Raw genomic sequence first — 21,470 nt, forward strand, 5'->3', positions numbered from 1 at the left:
CATTACCCAGCTGTATAAATGGGTAAATAATTGTAGGTGGACTGATGTTGTAAGTTGCTTTGTAAAAAAGTGTCAGCTAAATGAATCACTATGAAAACAAATTGTAAGCCTTTCCATTTTATGGTTACGTTCTTCAGAAAGTTATGGCAATATGCAGAAAATGGTACATTAGTTATTTTATTAAGTGTATTTACAGAAAACCATCCATTTAATGTATGCCGACTAATAGTGCACAGCACAGAGCTGAAGCACTTTCTACTTAAGATTCTAGAGCAAAATAACTTTAACTATCATATACGAGCTATAACATATTATATGCATAAAAGTATATTTTTGTTCATGTACCTAATATATACATACAAATGAAGATTAAAAAGTGCATTTTAAAGGGAAATATTTTCTATTAATTATTTATTCTCTGTACAGTAAATATATAAATAGGAAACAATAACCAAATTTGTGAGTCTCATGCATAAAAAAGTAAACTGGCATTCAGAAATAAAGAAATCAGCTAGATCTTGCATGCAGCATTTATACTGTATATGCATTTTTTTCGGAGCATGCCATCAACCAATTTTACCTGAGATGGTAAAAAAGTTAGTTCTAAAAAAAGTTTCATTTTGCATCCTAAATAAAAGAACAGGTACGTAGTCTAATATACAGTAGAATAGATATTAATAGGTATTGAAAATACATCTGAAGAATAAAAATAAAGGAGTATATTTGTTGTTTCTCAGTAGAACGCAAAGCACTAGCCTGTAATATTACATAAATAATCTGCAGAAGTGAGAGATCCGATGCGGGGCGTTATTTCGTTTTCAGCATGTCAGACGTCTCCATCAGTACCTTGGTATTTACAGCGGGAAATGCAACATGTGTCGACACGTCGTATGATGCTAATGAAAGACGTTGTATTAGTGGGTGTGTTCATTGATGATGAGACAAACGCATCTGCTGTGACTGGATCAGTGCGCAAAGCTGGAATCACAAGGACGTTTATGGATGTGACCATATGTTACATGAACTCCAGGGATAACAAGTATCCTTTGGGTTTTTTGATGGAATCAACATCAGGACCACAGCAAGTCATTACCACTCTAAGACTTAATTTACATATATTTGATTTTTTTTTCCCCTGCCCTGTGGAATAAAGTTTTCCCTGGCTGGTAAACCCAGTGAAGACTGGGATTCACATCAATAAGTAGACAATCAATAATTATTAATCAATAACTGTGAATCCAAAGCTCAGCCAGTTATATATCCGTGTGACTCTCCATACACCCATTAATCATATAATGGAGTTAATTCTTCCTGTGAAGTCACCCCACCCCTCTTGTGGTACCTTGATTAAGGTACTTACCCGGAATTGCTCTGGTAAAAATTACCCTGCTGTACAAATGGGTAAATCATTGTGAGTAGCTGAACACTGTCAACGGATTTGGAGAAAAGCCTGACCAACAGTAAGAACAGTAATACTGGATCTGCTATTTCTACTGTGGAATTTATTTTTGGGTTGTAATACGTTGAGATTGTTATCTAATAGAAAGTAGGATGTATATATAAGGCAGTGAATAATAGACCAACTGTGGAAGTAAAACGGTTGTGTAGCCAGGGAAAAATGCCATTGTACTGGAGAATAAAACTATTGTATGAAAAAGTTATAGATTTTAAAAAGCCATTGTTGTTTCATAAACCTATTATTATTATTATTATTATTATTATAGGCTTTGCCAACGTATGTTTACATGAACTACGGTTACGTTTGTTAGCTGCGATTGTCATTCTAGAATTTTCCGGTCAGCTACATAAGAAAGAAATCTGCATTCTTTTCACTTTTTCTTTCTCTCCTATTCGAGTTCATATCGTTTTGAAACACCACTGGGTTAAGTGTGAGTCGTGGCAAGAAATTCTCAACTTCAGATCCATTTTTAAATCAATTCTAAAGTATCTCCAGCAGCCGCGTCGGCAGAATATGAAACACATTCTGCCGGCGCCTGCATCCACCCCCACACCACGATCAATATTGTTGAGTAAGCTTCTCTCCTAGAAGCACATGGAATGACAGGTTCAGACTTCTGTAATATTTATGCTGCCAGTGAAGTCATGCAACGGAGAAAATGTTTGGGGGGATGGGGCGGTGGAGTGGGGGGGGGGTGCTTTGTCAGATGCTTTTTGCGTAAAAGAGACCGTTTTAAAACTGTGAAAGGGAAGCGGGCGGCACGATGACAGGTGCTGGGGCAGCAGATTCTCTCAGGCACCCCTTGGTGGTCAGCGCTGGACTGTCAGAACTGGAGACATGGGTTCAGAGGTCAACGGATTCTCTTAGCTCTAACTACTGGGGCTCTTTTTCTACCTGGAATGCCCAGGAGGGGTGGGCATCCACTGACACTTGGACCCCCACAGGTTTATTTTTCTCCTGTGCCTTTCAGTTTGGAGTTTTTGTTTTCCTTTCCTCAGTTGCCAGCTGGGCTATTATATACCTTTAATACCGAATGCAGTTCTTATAGTCACTAAGAGTGGATCTCACTTTTTATCTCTAGGCTTACTTTATATCTGCTATGGTTCTTGAACGTTTGTTCAGCGCTGCGTGTCGCTTTGTGAGAAGATCCCTCGGTACAAATAAAACTGAACTGAAGTTAATGTGGGGTCTAGGAAAAGTGGAATTGGAAGCTGCTGAGAAAAGGAGTCGGCCAAGTCAGTAATAAGGACGACGAAGCTCCTTCAACAAAAGTGTCACCGACTCAATGGACTAATTTACCTCCACTAGAAAAGTCAACATTTGACCTGCATCAAAAGTCTAATGAATTTGGTCACCCTTCCAGAAAATTCTTAGCGCTACATAACCAGCTCAGATAAATACTGTACGGGTGGTCCTCGAATTATGGCATAAGCAATGTACAACATCCTTGACTAAGAACGGCCATCCAATCAAGTTTGTTATATTGATTATTATTATATTATAATGTCTAACGATGACTGCTTCACCAGCCCAGCAATAACATCCACTGGTGGTGAAAATTCGTGTGGTGCAAAAAAGGAAAAGAGAACAGTTTTAGAAATCAAAAAAAAAAACAATAGAGCAGCATGAAAATATAATTATAACACCATGCAATATGTATACTGTTGTTATTCTATATTAGAATAATATTCATTAAGATGAACAACGTGTGAAATTAATGTAAAAATATAACACAGCCCTATTGCACAATTTAGCGTTTGTGCATGTTAATTGTTTCTATATCCTTACGGTTTGTACAGTATAAAGGGTTTGTGACTTATGCTGAAGGTTGTTGGATTGCGACCCCTTCAGAATTGAGGACCACCTGTAAACCTTTGCTCTTGTGCTGTATTTACTTGTATCTGTGGGTATTTGTGTTTTCTCAGCAAATTGACTTTGTTTTCTTCCGTTGTTAACTGAAATGAAAAGAAATGGTGACCAGGGATTAAAATAGAAAAAAAAAAAAAAAAATCTAGCATTTTTCTGTAGCTGTATATCACAACTTGCAACTCTTTCCCGATTTTTGATCTTTTGAGAAAAATGAGAAACAGGGAAGAAGTGTTTGCCGTTCCAACCAAGACGGACGGAAAAACTACGCTTTAAAGGGAAAACGTGTTTTTACGCACCGCGGTATTTCTATGAGGGAGAATAATATGTAATACTGCAATATACAATATGAGCAGTCTCTGTGTCTGAGAATCACATGAGTGAGAAACTTGGTAAGGTGGAGAAGGGCCATGGCCAACGCGCGCACACACACACACACACACGCACATACAAGGCTGAGATGCACTGAAGCACTCAGACAGATGTGGACCAGAAGATACAGGGACCGTCTGCCATCCTAACCCTACGGTACATTCTGGATATAACTGGCGTGTTCATGGTCTAAGGCATACTCGTACAATCGCCGTCAGTGCCTGCATTCCGGGCGATCGCCGTGCAAAGTCGTAGCGGAAGATCTCCCATCGGAGCTCCGCTCGGGACGGGAAAAGTGCGCTGCGGAAATGCGGGGTTCTCCCCCGGTGCAAAGGGGGGACAGTAAAAGCAGGGAGGGGCTGCGAGGGACAGACGCACGGCTTGGGGGTCCCTCTCTTCCGCTCATATGTCCACGTTGAAGGCCCTCATGAGCAGGTCCAGGTCTCCGACGCTGGCCGCCTGGAAGAGTTCGGGCTGGTCCATCATGGAGAGGGCGATCCGCAGCGCCGCCCAGATGTTGCTGGACATCAGCTGGTGGTTCCTGCTCTTCCTCTGCTGGTTCAGGGCCGTCAGGAAGTTGCTCACCGCTTCCCTGTTGCCGAGAAGCAGAGGCACCGGTGGGTTCCGCTGGAATTGCTCTTTTATCGCACAGATCGGGGCTCTTTGGAGTCTCAATGACGAGACACAAGAAAAGGGGTTTTATTACCGCTCTGCAGAACTTCACCATCGCTGGCGTACACACACTTGCAAAGGATGAGTGGCTGTGGCTCCTGCGTGGTGTTTGTGTGTGTGTGTGTGTATGAATGCAGGGCATTCTGGGATAAATTATTTGAAAGACACTTTGCGCCAGTCCGCTGTTTACGCAGCTTGGCGCTTGGCACTCGTTCCACAGCCACACAACTCGCCTCGTCACGTTTCAGCCCATGCAGCATGATGTCCAGCTCAAGAAACATTAATTATCATTAAGTGCTGTGTCCAGTGTAGGGTCTCGGTGGTCCGGAGCCTATCCTGGAAGCACAGGGCGTGAGGGAGGACACACCATCTACAGGATGCCAGCACCACGCATACGCACACACTACAGGCAATTTCAAAGTCATCACTTCACCTGAAACACATCTCTGGACTGTGGGTGGGAGGAAACCAGAGCACCTGGTGGAAACTTGAGGAAACATGAGGACAGTGGCAAACTCTACATAAACTGAACTAGATCGTAACCCACGTACAAATGCACAGTCTAGGAGCTTTGAGGCACCAGCGGTACCTGCTGTGCCACTGTGGCGCCCCTGAAAACACCAACTGTGGAAATAACTGGAGTGGGCAGGAAGTCTGACTGGGTGTTTGTGATTAGTTCCGAGTTAGTGTTTATTATTTTATACTTTATTGTAAAAAGAGGTAATGTGGCAGGTGGGGCACGGCCAGAAGGAGGGGCTTCTCACCTGTGCGCACCCAGGTTAATGCAGCTGATGCCCAAGTTGTAGCGGGATCGAATGAAACCCGGCTGTAGCTCGAGCGCCTTGGTGTAGGCCTCCACCGCCTCCTCACTGCGGTCCCCATTGGCCAACGTGGCCCCGAGGCGGTTCCACAGCAGGTAGTCCTGAGGCCGGGGACGAGAGCAAAGGGCAAAGGTCACAGGCCGTGGTCAGGCCAGTTTCCCCTATGAGGCCCCATGTTCACCCTTGACTGGTTTTGCCACGGTAAAAGGTCTGTGCGGGAAATACCCATTAAGACGAGACCTCTAATTTCTCTTGTTCCACTCAGGCTACCGCCTGCGATGCACGTTTTTGTTTCCCGGCGTACTTTAAAATTCAAGGTACGCAGGAAATTGCACACCAAATGGCCCACTTGCTGGATTCTCGTCGACGGTCAAAAAATGTGGGCATTAGCCATTAGATCGACCCTTTGGTCGAACGCCCTTGGCACTTCCCTTCCATCTGTTCACTTGGCCACTGCGTACTTAAAGAACACTCGACAGTCAGGTGCTCCCATGAAGGGTTACATTTGTGCAGATTGGCAAACAAAAATTGGCCCAGCCTTGGTAGCAGCCTTGGACTTGGTAGGGTTTCTAGTTATTTAAACTCCTCTGGGGTTTTCAAATTATTACCCCCAGAAACGTGGTACTATTATGAGTTATTACACCGAGAGCACATGCTGCCCTGGCCCTGACGACGCGGCCCACCTCTGGCCGCACGGACAGCGCTGCATTGAAGGCTTCCACGGCCTTGTTGAACTCGGAGCTGAGGTTGAAGAGCACGCCCAGGCCTGTCTGCAGGTCCGGGTCGATCACGTCCGGGTTCTGCTGCACGGCTTCCAAGAAGAGCTCCTTCACGTCCGCCAGCTGGGAACTACAGCCACACCGGGGGATGGGGTGGTGGTGGTGGTGGGGGGGGGGGGGGTAGCATTAGACAGGCTGTTTTCAGCGGGACCACGAAGACCTCAGCTTGTTCTCCAGAGAAGCCTGTCACTGGGAATCCTGACTGTCTAACTCCTGCAACATGCAATCCACATGTTTCATATGGACTATGACTTTTATCTTCTCAGACGGCTGCCCTATATCATAATAAGAGACGCCCTACACACACCCACTATAACACGCTAGAATGGGACCTGGGCCCCAGCTGTTAGTTTTTCTCCCTTTCTTTGGGTTGGGAATTTTTTTGTTTTCCTCTCCTCAGCTGCCATTTAAAAGTGTATTTCAATTTTTTTTTTTAAAATGATCATCTTTGTCTCTTGGGGTTTCTTTTAATTTCCGTGACACTAGCGCTCAGCTGTTCAGAGCTCTGCATGCCTTTGCTGAGAAGAACACGTTATAAAAATAAATTCAGTTGAACCGCGTGATAACTGTGACTCTGTAACTATGGAGCCCGTAAAGGTTGTGGTGGCGGGTGGGCAGGGAGGGTTCAGTACCTGCTTGGAGGCATCCTATGGGGAGGCCCTGGTGACCTCCGGGCCAGGAGCCTGTAGTGGGGGTTGTGGCGGATCCAGTTGTGCAGGGCGTCGCAGGCCTCCTGCCGCATACCAGTGTTGGTGAGGCTCACAGCCAGTGCCATTAACGCCTGCAGGTTGTTGGGGTGCAGCTCCAGACACCTGGGACGTGGGAGGAGATGACACGGTGATGACAAGATGGCATGGCCCACTTGCTGGATTCTACTACATAGTAAGCTGGATACTGGAGAACACTCAGCCACCAACCACACGTCTAAAGCCTGGACCTGAGGCCTCTGGACATTCCAGTCCTTCAAAGAGAGGACCATCAGGATGAACGATGATGGACAGCTGGTAGCGTAGTCGTTAGAGCTGCTGCCTTTAGACCCAAAGGTCATGGGTCTGAATCCCATCTCCAGCTGTTGTACCCTTGAGCAAGGTACTTACCCTAAATTGCTCCGGTAGAAATTATCCAGCTGTTTAAATGGGTAAATAATTGTAAGTAATTTAATGTTGTAAGTTGTTCTGGAGAAAAGTGTCAGCTAAATGAATAAAAGTAAACCAATAGCAAAGGTCCACCATGACTGTGCTAAAATCACACCCAAAGAGATGTCCTGATGCAGCAAAATATAAAAGGTCACAAAAACATCTCAGTATGATTTTCATCTTTTAAAATAAATTCTTTCAAAATCATAACTTCATCATTTCAAAGTTGGACTTCGCTGCTGTGCTGTCAACGCGGTAAAACGGCCCCAGCAGGGGGCTGGGATACAGGTGTGATACAGGTTCTTGTGTTTATGATGTTTTCAGAGGAAATGCACTGATTAATCTCTGATGTATCATTTAACAAATTTGTCACACAGGCCCAGTTAAATCCTTTGTATTTCAGGTTCTCCGTGGAACAGCCTGACGTTCGTTCACACGCAGCAGACGGAAGAAAGCGGCCGTTTTCGGCTTTGCCGCACGATGGTGTGATGTGAGTTACAGAGGAATTTTGGGATTCGGAAAGAAAGTAAAGAGGCTAAATCGGATTTGGCTGACATCAAGATGATGTCCTCTGGGATTTGTTCAATGTCCCAGGATTTAAAAAAGCTTGTAATACTCGCACAATTTCTGAAAAATATTACACACAACACGGATTTTGCCATAGAAGTAATTTGATTTTTTTTCAGACACAAACTTTAATCTGGCACAAACAGCCTCCCTAAAAGAAAAAAATAAAAAAGTTATTATTACAAGGGGTTGAGTTATTGTCTGAATTCATCATAACGTATTTTATTTCTCAGAAGATATCATGCATGGATGGGGGAAGTTTTAAGTTTACGGAGAGATTTTCCCACTATTAAACATTAATAAATTTACCAGTGATCAAAAATTACTTGGTTTTCATGCAGAGCAACCAGACAGGGCCAGAAAAAATGAAATTATCAATGAGGAGCCCGACGTCCGAAAAAAATCCCTTATTTCACTACCTGCTTATTACGCTCTTTTCTTGAACTTAGGATATTAATGACAAACCACAGCGATTGGGGGCGCGATGCCGAGCTGGGAGATCAAACCCTTGAGACGCACCACCCACCGAGGGTCTTTAACTACCCCAAATGTCACAGGTCCTCAGTGATGAGCGATGCAGGTTCGAGTGCTGGCCTGCAAACGCGGTGCAGCCGGGGAACGTGATGCTCACTCCTCTTTGTATACTGCGCTTTGAGGTCAAACAATTGCTAGGATAGGAATGAGCACGGGAGAACTAACATCTCGCTCTTCTTGGAAGAATTAATCCGGGGAACAGAAGTGAGGAAAATCGTGAGCGCAAGCGTACAGCCTTGCAGTAGCTCTCCTTACCTCTGGAGGGAGACAATAGCCGCCTGCTCGTTCTCGTTCTCGGCCTGGGTGGTCCCCAGCACTTGCCAAGCCTGAGAAGACAACAGGGTCAAACGCTGGGGACAAACAAAGAAAAAAAAAAAGCGAAAACGCGCCTGCCCCGGGACACAAAGTAACGTCGACGAAGACAACGTTACTTTGGAATCGCGGGGTTCACCTCGGACAGCGCGCAGAGGGCACCGCGGCGTCCCCGTGGGAAACACCGAAAAGACAAGCACGAAAACAGGGCTTCTCCCTGCGGTGATTTAAGACCGTACTCCTTCAACCTTGAACACTTCACCGGAAAGATGTGCTCAGCATAGCATTATTATCACATAGACCCTTGAGCGATCTGCATAACTTTCAGTGTCTAGGCTTGGATTTCATGGGAGAGATGCAGGTTAAGCAGTGTCATCCTCAGATCCGAGCTCATGGTCCTCTTATAATGAGACAGGTCTCTTCACTGCTGTCCCACCACGCTCCCCTTGTGTTACAGTAAGCACGGTGAATTTTATTAACAATCGGAGATTTGGGAAGCAGAACCGGGTACGCTTCTCTGACACGTCACGCTGGGTCCAGCTTTGGAAACAAGTGAGGTTCGAGTGAATTCGCTGGTTCTACAGCAACAGAAGACATTTCCAAACAAAGGACGGGCTATTTTGGGCAGAACACGCCATCTCTTCTCTTCTCTCTGGGTCTGTAAGGCTTTGATGTTCTGCACCTGAGTGTGATTTTTCTAATGAGCCTTTGCTCAGGTGCGCTCCACCCCCCCCCCCAGCGGAGCCAGCAGGTGGGCATCTCGTTCAGATAGAGGTCCAAACTGAGGCCACTTAATCCTATAAACTGTGCAAGCAAAAATCCACCGAGCTACAGCCCTGATACCTACATTTACGTATTTACCTGATGCTTCTCTCCAAAGCAGCTCACAGCGTTAAGGTATTTCTGACAGTTTACCAGTTTATACAGAAGGGTAGTTTTCAGTGCAGCAATTCAGGGTAAGTGCCTTGATCAAGGGTACCACAGAAAGGGGTAGGATTCGAACCTTGGTCCTGACCATTGCTTCACCTGCTCCAAAAAATGTATGGTGGACTGGAATATGTACGATTCCAAAAATGTCTTCGTTGTAGCCTCTGGCTAATCTTATTTTCAGCTAAAAAATATGACTTAATTAGTTAGCTTCTCCTATAGCCAGACCTGTAGGCAGAGACCTGCGTTCACATATCGCGACGTGTGAGGCTGCGAATGAAGGGAGCGAGAGCCGAGAGTAGGCACCCTGCCTGCGGGGGGTGTCCCTCAGGATACCACGAGGAGCGTGCGTCTCCTCGGCAAGTCTACAGAACCAAATTAACCCCAGCGGGAGAAGCGGAGGCTCCCCCGATGAGGAAAAACAAAGCTGTGTATTTCCGATGCTGTGGCTGCTACTTTCTCTCATAGAAGACATTTATTATAAAGAGATGCTGTCGGCCGGCCCTGGATATAAAACCTGTAAAATTAGATAAATATACTTTTCCTTTTTGCACTCAGATGAGCATTGTGCCTGAGTGCATGTGTCAGAGCGTGTGTCAGATGTGCAGAGATGGGGGCACGGTGTGCCACCGCCCCAGGCTACTCACCTCCGAGTCGTGGGGGTCCTGGAGAACGGCAGCCTCCAGCAACAGGATGGCATTGGGCAGGTCGCCCTCCCTCGCCCTCCGCAGACCCTCCTCGAATGCGTTGGGCCATTCCCTGTAGGGGTTGTCCGTGTGGAAGTAATACCCCTGCGGGCCAACCCAACGCGAGAGCTGCCATGTCACGCTTGTCACGTTGCAACACACAGAAAAAAAACTTGATTTACGTTAACTTGGTCGTAGCCCAGCTTACTCCATTAAGCCCAACTTTCGCTAACCACCAGGACCCCTCACTCTTTCTTAAATCATCTTCCTATTCCACTGTTTCATCATACAATATTTATGACCCCTCTACAACTACATTTCTTACACAGCACCTGTGTGACGCACATAACGATGCAGAAATTAACTATCCGGCTGAATGATTTTAGGGTAAGTACCCTGCTCAAGGGTACTACAGCAGTAAGTGGGATTTCAACCCGCTACATTCAGAGCCAAAGGCAGCAGCTCTAGCCACTACGACACCTGTGGTCTTTATCTAGTGGACGAATATGAACATACTGCAGTTTGTGTTAACTGAGAAATTAAAACCGCTGCCTCTGAGCTCAAAGGTTGCAGGTTCGAATCCTATGGGAGTACTCCTGATCAAGGTACTTATCCCGATTCGCTCAGTAAATATTCTCGAGCTGAATAAAGGGGTAATTCATTTTAAGTCGCTTGGGAGACAAACCTCACCCAAATTAATAAGAGACAAGAAGAAAAAGAGAGATTTTGTGTTTCGATGACATTTTAATCAGCTGCTGGACTGAACATTAGAGGCATTCATCTGAATTATCGCTCTCGGTTACTGGATCTACCATCCAGGTAGGGTTATACAACGCTAAAGACAAATTGACAAATCATTCAAACCTGCAGGAGCGGACACACCTTTTCATGTGGCGAAACGGTGGGGTGGATGTTCCCCTCATTCTCAACTTCCTCCAGCCAGTTTCTCCGAGCCAGCTCTTCCCACTCCACCTGCATCTTGTCCCAGAATTCCGTGTCCGACTGGTGGCATCAACAAGAAGCTATTAGAGGTCGAGGGAGGAATTAGAGAGCTGGAACACCAAGCAGACGGGACACCAGGTTTGAGGAGAGACCATACAGTGCGAGGTCTTTGGTTCACTGCTCCTTTGTGGAGACTTCTCAGAATTTCTGCATAATCCTACCACATTCTGAATTACCGATGTTAAGCATGATCATTCCGCTCCTCTCCTACTTTGGCTATTTTTATAACTCTGGGAAATCCTGCATTTTAAACTGATTGTGTTTTCGGCAGATACCGTAAGAAGGGCTTTTTATTCAGCTGCCTGCAGTTCAACTTTAGACAGGAAGTCATTTGGCTGGGCTCATTTAATTCCTATGGAAATACCTGCGGCAGCTTCTCGCACAACGCTCAGACCCCACCTGTGCGTCCTTGCTGCAGCCAAGAGGCTAGGCAGCAATCCCGTCGCTCCATGGGTCGGAACTGTAGCTACACGCCATAGCAGTGTCCATTAGGCATGACCTTGGCAAAGTCGTAGATGGCCACTGACGCGTCTCTGCGGATTACTGTCGGGCTGGTGGGCAAAGCATCACACCGGACACTCCATCACGGATATTAAAACAGAGACGTTACCAGGACGGAAAAAGCCTATTGATTCACACTTTTCCACCAGTGAGACGTACAGTGCGGCGTATGAGGAGCATTGAATGATTCATTGTGCTCGTAGAAATCATCTCGATGCATTGTGTTCAGCTTAACTCACAGTCCACCAGAGACTGGCTGGCCAGTGGGGTGTAAAATTGGCTAATAGCAGGGAGCGGGTAGAACCCTCAGGTCTCCACACATGACTAGACCCCATTCCCTCATTCCCAACACAGAGCTGTCAGCCTGAGGCACACAGCAAGAGAGCCATGAAACAGCCAAAGGGAGCGACTCAATAGGGAAAAACGGTAAACTTGGTCATTTTTGGAAAACTAACTCAGAGCTCAGACACTCCGACGCATATAAAACAACTGGAATGTAAATTTGAGCAAAAGTCAACCTCGAGTACCACTACGTAATTACAGGTTAAAGCAGACAAACATTTAGTCTGGCAGTCAGAAGCGGGAGGCGAACTGGAGTGGCAATTATCCAAAAGAAGTCGGCACGGTGCCGTATCGGGTCGTGTTTCTGCCTCGCGGCACCTCAGTTGTTTGGGTGTAGCTTTGAATCCAGCTTAGTCTGTATGGTGTTTGCATCGGTTTCCTCAGGGTGCCTTGGTTTCCTCCCACAATCCAAAGACAGCATTTCTGGAGTGAATCGAGTGAGACATCCTAAAGATGAGGACTACCGCTGACTGAGGATTTCTTACGAAAAGGCAATAACGTTAGAGAACCGAAAAAAGGTCTGAATGGGCCCTGTCACGGGGCAGAGTTCAGCTTTAATGGTAGCAAACTCTTGAGAAACTCCTGACTTCTACAGGAAAAACCAATGCTACCCATTATGCCTTGGCTTTTATGACTTTAATCACCTTATTCGCTTGGCTGCGACAAACTACCTGAATACGAATAAGCAGTCTCGGGGTAAGAGGTCTTAGACGGGCAAGGTAACAGACAAAGCAAACGTCTTGGTAAGGTGATGCGGGTCACGCAGAAGACACTACAAGCTTATTAGAGCAGTTCTGAGTCACTGTAACAGGGTAATTATTCAAATTACATACACCATCCAAGCTCTAATTGAGACATAAAAAGCAAACAATTCTCAGTCTATGGCGGTGAATTTTCATGCAATTAGCCCTGCAAAAGAAAGTGCTGCCTACTGTAGTTCCCCTTGTAAAACACTGCTGTAAGAAATCACACAGTATCAGACATAACAGATGCACTTAAATCCTAATTAAATTTCAGTTGAAATAAACTATGTGGCCTGGTCAAGGAAGACATATGTAGTTGTGTAAGTAGGTTTAGATCTGTGTTAAATTGTAAGATACGTTACATCAAAGCACCGGGCAAACAACATTTCAGAAACTCTGCATTGGGGGTCTTATTGCACTCCATCTCGGATGGTTGTTACCGACGATAAAGAGTAAAATGTGTCACTCGGCAGGTCGCAACCCTGCAATTAGCAGAGAAGACATCAACAGGAAATAATAAGGTAGTTTGAACTGTTTCTGGTAGGTTGCACTCCTGCTGTCAGATGGAGGCTCATTAGTGATCATTAGTCCAAATGAGCATGATCAGAGCATGACCAGAAATGAGCACAGTGCTGGTGCTGTAGGTGGAATGGAAAAGACACCACCTGCCATGGTAAGCGTACAGCTTAGCTTGCAGAAAAACTGGCCTTCTCCAGTTTGCGGTGCCTCCTTTTGGCTTGTATCGTGCTCCGGCTGAATTTCACGCAGTTCTCCGAATTTTGGGCCAACCTCTGAGAAACAGAGAAGCAGCACTGAGAGGCTTTTTTAGTGAAAAATGATGGTGGGAACACCGTCAGGATAAGTTATAATAGTCAATTTTATAAGGATTCCACAATTAAATCAAAGTTTGAGAGCGATCAGTATCGTTTCAATGTTAATCTGCGAAGTTGAAAATATAACACTGGCAATCCAACAAACCCGCCTCCATATACACATTGCTCTCCTTCAGTATATCCTAGGTGGCCACATTTTGTAGATGTCACACTGTAGAATCTGCCAGGATGTTATGGTGCACCATGGCTTGTCAGCAAAGACCTCAAGCATTCTCTCGTAGTCTGCAGTGCCCACAGTTGCTAAGGCTGCTGGCTTGCAGTGTTGCTGCCAGCAACTCGACTGCCCTGTTGTACGGATCCTTCTCTGATGCAGTATGGGAAATATTGCGCGTAGTGACAGGAGGTCAGTCGGACCATAGGTTGGGTCTCATTAAGGCCTGGCACCCCACTGCCAGCTGCAGGTCTGTCTTGTAATTATTTTCCTCTGGAGATGTTGGTGTGGTGTGTTTTGGTAACCTTCCAAATAAGGAGACTGAAATAATTTTTGATGCATTCAGCTTTTGCCGAGAAAACATAAAACGAATGAAACGGCCCAAGAAGAGGAGCAAAAATGATTAATGCTTTGTCATTTTAAATAATAGTGTACAAACCTACCCAAAGTTTGCATGGAACAAAGATTACGATGGACCTGGTTGTGTCCTGGGAGTACCTCTGTCGTTCTCACCTCCACAGCAGCCTTGGCCCTCTCAAACTCCTCTTCCAAGGAGTGGTTCCTGGACAGTAGAGCGTTACCCCACCTTTGGTCTTTGCTGAAGCGACGCTGTTGGACAAGTAAGCGAGAGACAGACATGGGTGAACCATTTCCTCTTCCCTCCTTCAGCCTCTCGCCTTCTCGGCTTGTTGACAGCTTCCCGCGGAGGTGGGTGGCGGGAAGCGGGGTAAATTTTGCATTAATATTCCCATCAGCAGCTTCACCCTCAGTGTTGCACTGAGGTCATCCAGAACATCATCCAGACTCTGCTTTCTGCGCACCGCAAAAACCCAGGACATTTGCAGTGGACTTCACTGCATCCATCTGCTCTACACATCCCTGTTCAAGCATCCACAAATATCCAGAAATACTCACAATGAATCACAGCCATCTCATGCCTTAGAAAAGATGCCTTAGATGAGCATTACTTTTGCGTGATGTCATACGGTCATTGGAGAAGTCATAGGAAATACATTAACTAAGTGAAAGGAAATATCAAAGCCTTGCGTGGTGGCAAATTCATTATAGATGTCATGGAGGGAAGTGAACTGCCCTGGAAGATGCCCTCTAGGCTTTTGGGAAGTGGGCCGATTTTGCTGATCTCCTCTCTGTTGCTGTCGGGTTTGCCCGAGGCTCACAATACACGTTACAAAGCCCAGGCATTCCATCATGACCTGGATGACCCATAAGTCCCCCGCTTGCAGAAGGCTCTGCTGAACCCTACAAGAAGCTCTCCATTAATTTGCTGTGGTGAATCTGACTTTGTGACTTTAGCAAGAGGCGTGAAGAATGCATTAGGGATGGGATACTTTTCCACATCACCGAGCCTGGTGGCTAAGAGAAGCTTCTTGCTACTCGCTTCTTCGAGTGGCGTGTATCATGGTGCCTTTCGCCTTCATGCTCATTCTTATTCTTTTATTCAGCTGAAGGACACAAACATGCGACTGGTGCCTTAGACACCCCCCTCCCCGCAGCACTGCAGAAGTGCGTCTGTGCGCCTGCTGAATAATTCACACGTGGTTCGTCTGGCAGCGACACGAGGGCAGCAAAAGCGACGTGTCCCAGTCTGACGGACACCGCCTGACCTGCGAGGACCCCGCTCTCCCGGTGTATTTCAGTTCCCCAGGGAGTTCTTCCGACTTAGCTGTTTGAACCATGTTTGCAAAACGGGCAGCTGTTTATCGCCGAGGCCATAGTGCACATTCGGCGTTACCGGGAAAAGCGGCGATTCTCGGACAGCGCGAGAACAAAGAAGAGCATTTCCACGTCGGAGGTGAGAAGGTATCCTTGTGTTCTCCTGCCTTTCACAAGGATGTTGCGAAATATCAGAAATTTAAAAAATCTTTGTTATTTGGACAGGATGATGAAGTGACATAACAACAAGGATTTCTCTGAAAGCTAAAAATACCGCAAATATCCAATATAATCTGAAATCAATGCTCAGTACCTTCGTTGCAGCACATGTATTTAGAGACGAATGTGGGTGAAATATGCAGAATGTGACCATTAATTCATAGTTCATTAATGATCTACCTGGGGCACTGCTTCCACCTCTATGTTCGTATTGAAGTCCAGCGATTGTTTTGCGGTTGACTCAGGTGGCGTCTTGAATTCCGTGGACCTGAGAACAGGAGGAGTTATCAAATGGGTACCTTTGACAGTAATATTCGGAACGTGCATTTTTATTGTCCGACCACTTCAGCCTCGTCGTAGAACAATCTGCAGGGCCATTTTTACCATGAAATCTTGCAGCCTCTCAAACACGCTCCACATATTCACGACGGCCACCTACCAGAGGAACTCGCTGGAGGAATGGCGTGAGGAGCACCTCCTCTCCAGCTTCCACTTCCTGCTGCCATTCCTGTCGGGGTGCAGGTTCACCTCGTCCCATTTCTCCAGGGGTGAGGAGACTGGTGAGGTCGGGAGAAAATGTAACGTTGGACAGACTGGTCAGATTTTCTGACGGATACATGTGAAAATGGTTTACCTCATGTCTCCATGAATGTCCTGCTCAGATGTAGGCACCAGTACTGAGATACTGCATGAGAAGCGTCCTAGTGTTTCTACATCCGCACATGAAGCGGTCGGTACCTGAGTGCAGTGAAACTCTCTCAGGGTTCAGGCAGCTGGGAGCGATCTGCTCGATGTCCACCTGGATGAGCTCCGTCTCGTCCGCCTTCTTCCTGCAGGGGGTGCCCTTGGAGCTGTCCCCCCGCGAGGACCCCGGGCTCTTCTTCTCTTTACTTCGTCTCCTGTCATTGGGTTCGCTCAGGTCCAGCAGGTCCAAGGCCGAGGAGAGCACTGTAGACAGAGATGTGTCTCAATATATCAGTGTCCCCCACTGGGTTTATTCTGCTGGAGATCTGTCTCCGTGTATTTATGTGTCTTATTATTATGTCATTACATGGTCTAGTGGGGGGCACAGCAGGTTTGGCTGGGACCTGCTCTCTGGTGGATCTAGGGGTCGAGTCCTGCTTGGGGTTCCTTGCGACGGACCGGCGTCCCGTTCTGGGTGTGTCCCCTCCCCCTCCAGCTCTGCACCCTGTGTTGCCAGGTTAGGCTCCGACTCGCCAACACCCACCCAGAACAAGCGGTTTCAGTCGATGTGTGTGTGTGTATGTATGTGTGTGTGTGGTCTAATTATAAATTACCGCCTGGTGAAAAATACACTGTCTGATTCCTGGGTTACAGGCTTTCAACTTGGATTTATTTGGATGTTCAACTTTGTTGGATGATCTTAACCAGAACACAAAAAGGCAGCGTAATAGTCTCCAACATGTAGTTGTACACGGCCCCCATTTCACACCAAAGCGCGAAATGCATATTGATTCCCAATTATTCTTTGGTGTTTGATGCTCCTGACGTGAGGAGGCCCTCGAGCTGCCAGCGAGTCACTTCATCTGTGGCTGGTAAGGCCTTGCGGAAACACAGCGAGATTCACACGCCGACCGAAGTGCAACACTGGGGGACACGCAGCAGGCCAGAACCCATTTGGAGTGGGTTAATACCCCTGATGTCGTACGTTTGCTAACCCATTCCTAGCACTTCTCCTTCTTCGGCCTCATAAGGCCTCATTAGGTTGTGTCGTCTAACACCTCTGCCCAAGGTGATTTGCAGAGTATATGAATATGATCTCCACTTTGTGCAGATATTACCAACGAGGCAAAGGAAGGCTGCATTGAATACCTTTCTTCACTTTCACTTTTTTTCATTAGAGGTCTTTGAAAATTTGCATTTTTTTTCTCATTTATGAAGCTCTGACATGCTGGACACCAGCTTTGTGGGAGAAAAGAGCGCAGCGTCCAGATTAGGGAATGAGTCTGAGAGAGGCTTAAATCCCCTCGCTGAGACTGCATCCCATCTTCTCCCAGCTAACGGATTCCCCCCAGCTGGGGGAACGCGCTCTTCAAATCGGGACGCGGGGAACATGTACTTTTCGTCCAACTGCCCTCTTTGCGTGGCTGATCATCTGCTGCCCGGAAGAACAGCTGTGGCAGTTCAGCAAAGTCCAGCGAGGGCACCTACGCAACATGTAGATGATCTTATTTACAACTATTTATCGCTGGACTTTAACGCACAGCCAAAAGTGTCCTCTACTCAGCATGTGTGGAATTTCCTCCCGTCTTGCCCAGGGAATTTTTCGATAACGTATAATCCAAATTAGCTGCAGATGTTACGTAACACACAATGAATAATGTGGCATTGTTCACTGGTAATACATAATGTCGACAGGTATTTAATTTACATCTGCCTTTATGCAATTTTGCGTCACTGAACCGAGCCGGTGTGAGAGAGGCACATTCTCAAAACGTGACCCCGATCCCTGTACGTATTTTTCACACGGCTGCTTCCTGTCGACGAATAAATTTTTTGTTAAGAAGTGCAGGGAGGCACGTGTTCTCTTAGCTAATTAGGTCCCTGGCATTTCCTGGCAATGCCCTCGTCACATAATAAACCCAATTAGAAATGTAAGGACGGGGCAGGAGGAGGGGGTGGGTCGCTGACAGATCCGTCTGCGGTAGGAAGAAAGACAGGTCACCTGACCAATCACATTCAACTTGCAAAAAAAGGGGCGGGTCTTCAGAGCCATCACCGTCACGCTGGAAAATCGCCAACTCGGCACAAACAATTTTTCACCAGAACTCTTCAAATAACTAAATCTGGTCTTTGGTACCTATGGTTGTCAACTTGTGTCTTCTACTCATTGCACTGAGCAAATAAATATGTGCAAGCAGCCAAAATTTATGGGAAAGTAGAATATTGAGGAAAATACCCTGTGATTTATCTATTTATTTATTTGAATATATTTGTAATGAATATTGAATTGAAAAAAAAACAAAGCAATGACTGATACTTCAGTGTATAATTAAAGGATAAAAAGAAACTGGAAATCATATCAGAACAGTTGGCGATGCAGAGGCGCAGGGTGATTAATATTACACCACTAGTGGGTGAGCATCAACGTGGTACTTTTAACAGAACCGATATCCCGGACTCGGGAATTACACAAACAGCCAAGCACAGAAAAATTCTTTCCTTAGTGAACCTGCCTCTGAAGGCTGCGGAATAGTTAAAGTCCTACGATGCTCCGGTGTCACTCGACCCGGCAGTAGGGAAACAAGGTGTGAAAGCGAGTTTCCAGTGAAACGACACAGTGTGCCAATACAGCATCAACACCGTGGGGGGTGTGGGGAGTCGGGAGGGGGGTCCAGCAGTACCGGCAGTGTTGGAAGTCACCGGGCGGGCGGCTCCGTCGCATTTGGCCTCGCTGAGGAAGTCGTCGATGGACGGGCTCAGCAGGGGCCGACTCTCTTGCTGCTCGCTCACCAGCTGGAGGCACAAGGAAATTATTTTCAAGCAGATTTCAGCGTTTCCCCCCTTTGGCCTTATTTAAGAACTCATTTCAGAGCACAGAAATGAAGGATTACAGGCGTGAGCACACAGACACACGGACAGAAAAGGAGAAGGGACCCCAAAACCTTCTGATACCACCAGAACCTTTACCTGCTGGAACCTGGAATCCTCAGCATTATGTTTCCTGTGGGCACTTATCACACATTGACATTTTCATGAAATTAATCCCTAGTGAAGGAACACATACCACACCGCGTCTCTGATGTCCATCACACGTGCCCTTTGCACTCTCGCGTCCTGAAATTGGTCACGCATCATTTTACAGATGACAGCAGAACTGTCCTGCCTGCAAGAAGTCAGAATCTGCTGATGCTCACATGATATAAACATATAGAGGAGGATCAAATATACTCAACAGACGGCCAGAGACGGGGCCTGATCAATGACAATCTGCTCACCAGGATGCAAAATCATTATTGCTTCCCCTCTTATTCGTATCAGTCTAATTAGATCCACGGTGCAGATTTAACTCAAGCAGACGAGATGAAGGCTCTTGGAACAACAGGAGTTATATTCCAACTCTCCCATCTCAAAAAAGTTCTCCTTCTACAGACAATATTGGAGAGACCAGTGATGAGCCACCCTCCTCTAGTGGTTCTGTCAGTTCAGAACTCTTCTCCTGAGACATAACTGGGCCCAAAGTCCAGCCCTCGGTGACCGACGTTCTGACAGCACCACGAAAGAAATGCCTAAACCAGACCAAAGTTGGTGATCAAACAAAAATGATCTTTTTCTTTCAATGAACTTTTTCAGTCTTGACAGTTAGATGCTCCTTGGGAGGCTCAACGGTACACTTGTCTTCGCAGAACTCATACTGCCGTTTGAGCTTTTACACCATTACATTTTATAATAGAGTAGAAATTGGTAAGTACTTTGACAGACCATTACACCACTTTTACTCTGCCTTCATCTCTTCACCCTTATCTCCAGGAAGGAAAAGGTGCAAACCATTATTACATTAATGAGAACTCCTACTCTACATTGTTTTGTCTGGATATCAATGACGAGAGGTTATCTTTTGGTTTTGATTCCAGTTTGTTAATCTTTTGCAGAGTAGAGTGTACATTATTACTACGTTACACGCAAGGATTGGGGCCTATAGATTAACAATGCAGTTCAAGTGTTGCTTTCCATTTTATCAGCATCTGTTTAATTGGAAACAATTAATTAATAAGCCACAATTATCGAATTAATGTGCGGGGAATGTGTTTGAAAGGCAGTGTAGATTTGCAGACAGCTAGTCCCCAGAAATGAAGTGACCAAACCTGATCTATATTGATCTACATATTCTGCATTGTTGCATATTATTTTTCTGCATGGTCACTCTTAATTTTTTGACATTTTACATATCGATCTTGAAATCTCGGAAGTCTAAGATTTATGAGGTAGGCCAAAAATACAGCAATATCCTTTTCGTAAATTAGTAATACATTTTCATTTATCAGTCGAAAGGATCTCCGCAGTCGGCATTAGTGGAAATTCGGATGAAAAAAGTAAAGGGTTTATGAATAACAATGTGGCCCATCTGGAAGAGACGAGAAACTGAATTTCGCACCATGTTCTTGATAGCTTTTCTTAAAGGAGGAAATTGCAGTCAAGGACCAAGAGCAGTCATCACATTTAGACATTTCTTTTCATATATCGGTGAAAAAAAGTATGCAGCCAGTGAATGCTAATAAATGTAATTAAACTGTGTCATGCAGCTATGATCAATATCTCACAACACTCTTAATGAGTGACTGTCAGGATAATTGAACGAAAAAGCCCACTGAGGAACAAAGAACACAACTGAAACGCCCTGCCATATCTTGACGTATTTTTTTCAAAGGCTCTGCTTTTCCGGATCATATCTTGGGTCAAGCATCACCTCATTTTGTGGGCCGCTGAACTTGGAGGCATCCACCTGTGTAAAATAGCAGGTTTGGAACGAGTGGTTTGAACCGCAGCCGCTCATTAAACTGGTGGAAAAGGTGCCTGGTAATTCCTGTTATAATGTTCCCATGGTGGTCTAAAGGGGGGGGGGGGGGGCAGGTGAGGATCCACATAATTAAAATTCTCACCCTGATGTTATTATTTAGTAGCCTGAAACAAATAAGAGCCCTATAAACCTTCCAGAGAATTCTGCAATACTATATATATGTATATTTACAGTACATACACACACACACACACACACACACACACTGTTTTACCAAGATGTTAAATGAACATATAATGGAACTGTGTCATCTGGGACTGGTACCACAGAATGAA

At 45.8% G+C, this 21,470-nt stretch overlaps 1 protein-coding gene across 1 annotated transcript in view; it reads right to left on the reverse strand.

Annotated features, from left to right (window-relative positions):
* Positions 1-3,983: 3,983 nt before the first annotated feature.
* LOC108921523 (PEX5-related protein-like) overlaps positions 3,984-21,470 on the reverse strand; it is a 47,244-nt gene continuing 29,757 nt past the window's right edge. Inside the window, exons 3-14 of the mRNA XM_029249274.1 lie at positions 19,022-19,133; positions 16,395-16,604; positions 16,096-16,213; positions 15,837-15,924; positions 14,277-14,372; positions 11,014-11,133; positions 10,093-10,236; positions 8,462-8,532; positions 6,602-6,781; positions 5,874-6,039; positions 5,134-5,291; positions 3,984-4,289 (exon numbers count right to left, since the gene is read on the reverse strand). Of these exons, the coding sequence (XP_029105107.1) occupies positions 4,100-4,289; positions 5,134-5,291; positions 5,874-6,039; positions 6,602-6,781; positions 8,462-8,532; positions 10,093-10,236; positions 11,014-11,133; positions 14,277-14,372; positions 15,837-15,924; positions 16,096-16,213; positions 16,395-16,604; positions 19,022-19,133 (1,653 nt within the window). The 3' untranslated portion in view covers positions 3,984-4,099. The remainder of the gene's footprint in view (positions 4,290-5,133; positions 5,292-5,873; positions 6,040-6,601; positions 6,782-8,461; positions 8,533-10,092; positions 10,237-11,013; positions 11,134-14,276; positions 14,373-15,836; positions 15,925-16,095; positions 16,214-16,394; positions 16,605-19,021; positions 19,134-21,470) is intronic.

Source organism: Scleropages formosus, chromosome 25 (genome assembly GCF_900964775.1).
Source record: "Scleropages formosus chromosome 25, fSclFor1.1, whole genome shotgun sequence".
In the NCBI taxonomy this organism is placed as follows: domain Eukaryota; kingdom Metazoa; phylum Chordata; class Actinopteri; order Osteoglossiformes; family Osteoglossidae; genus Scleropages; species Scleropages formosus.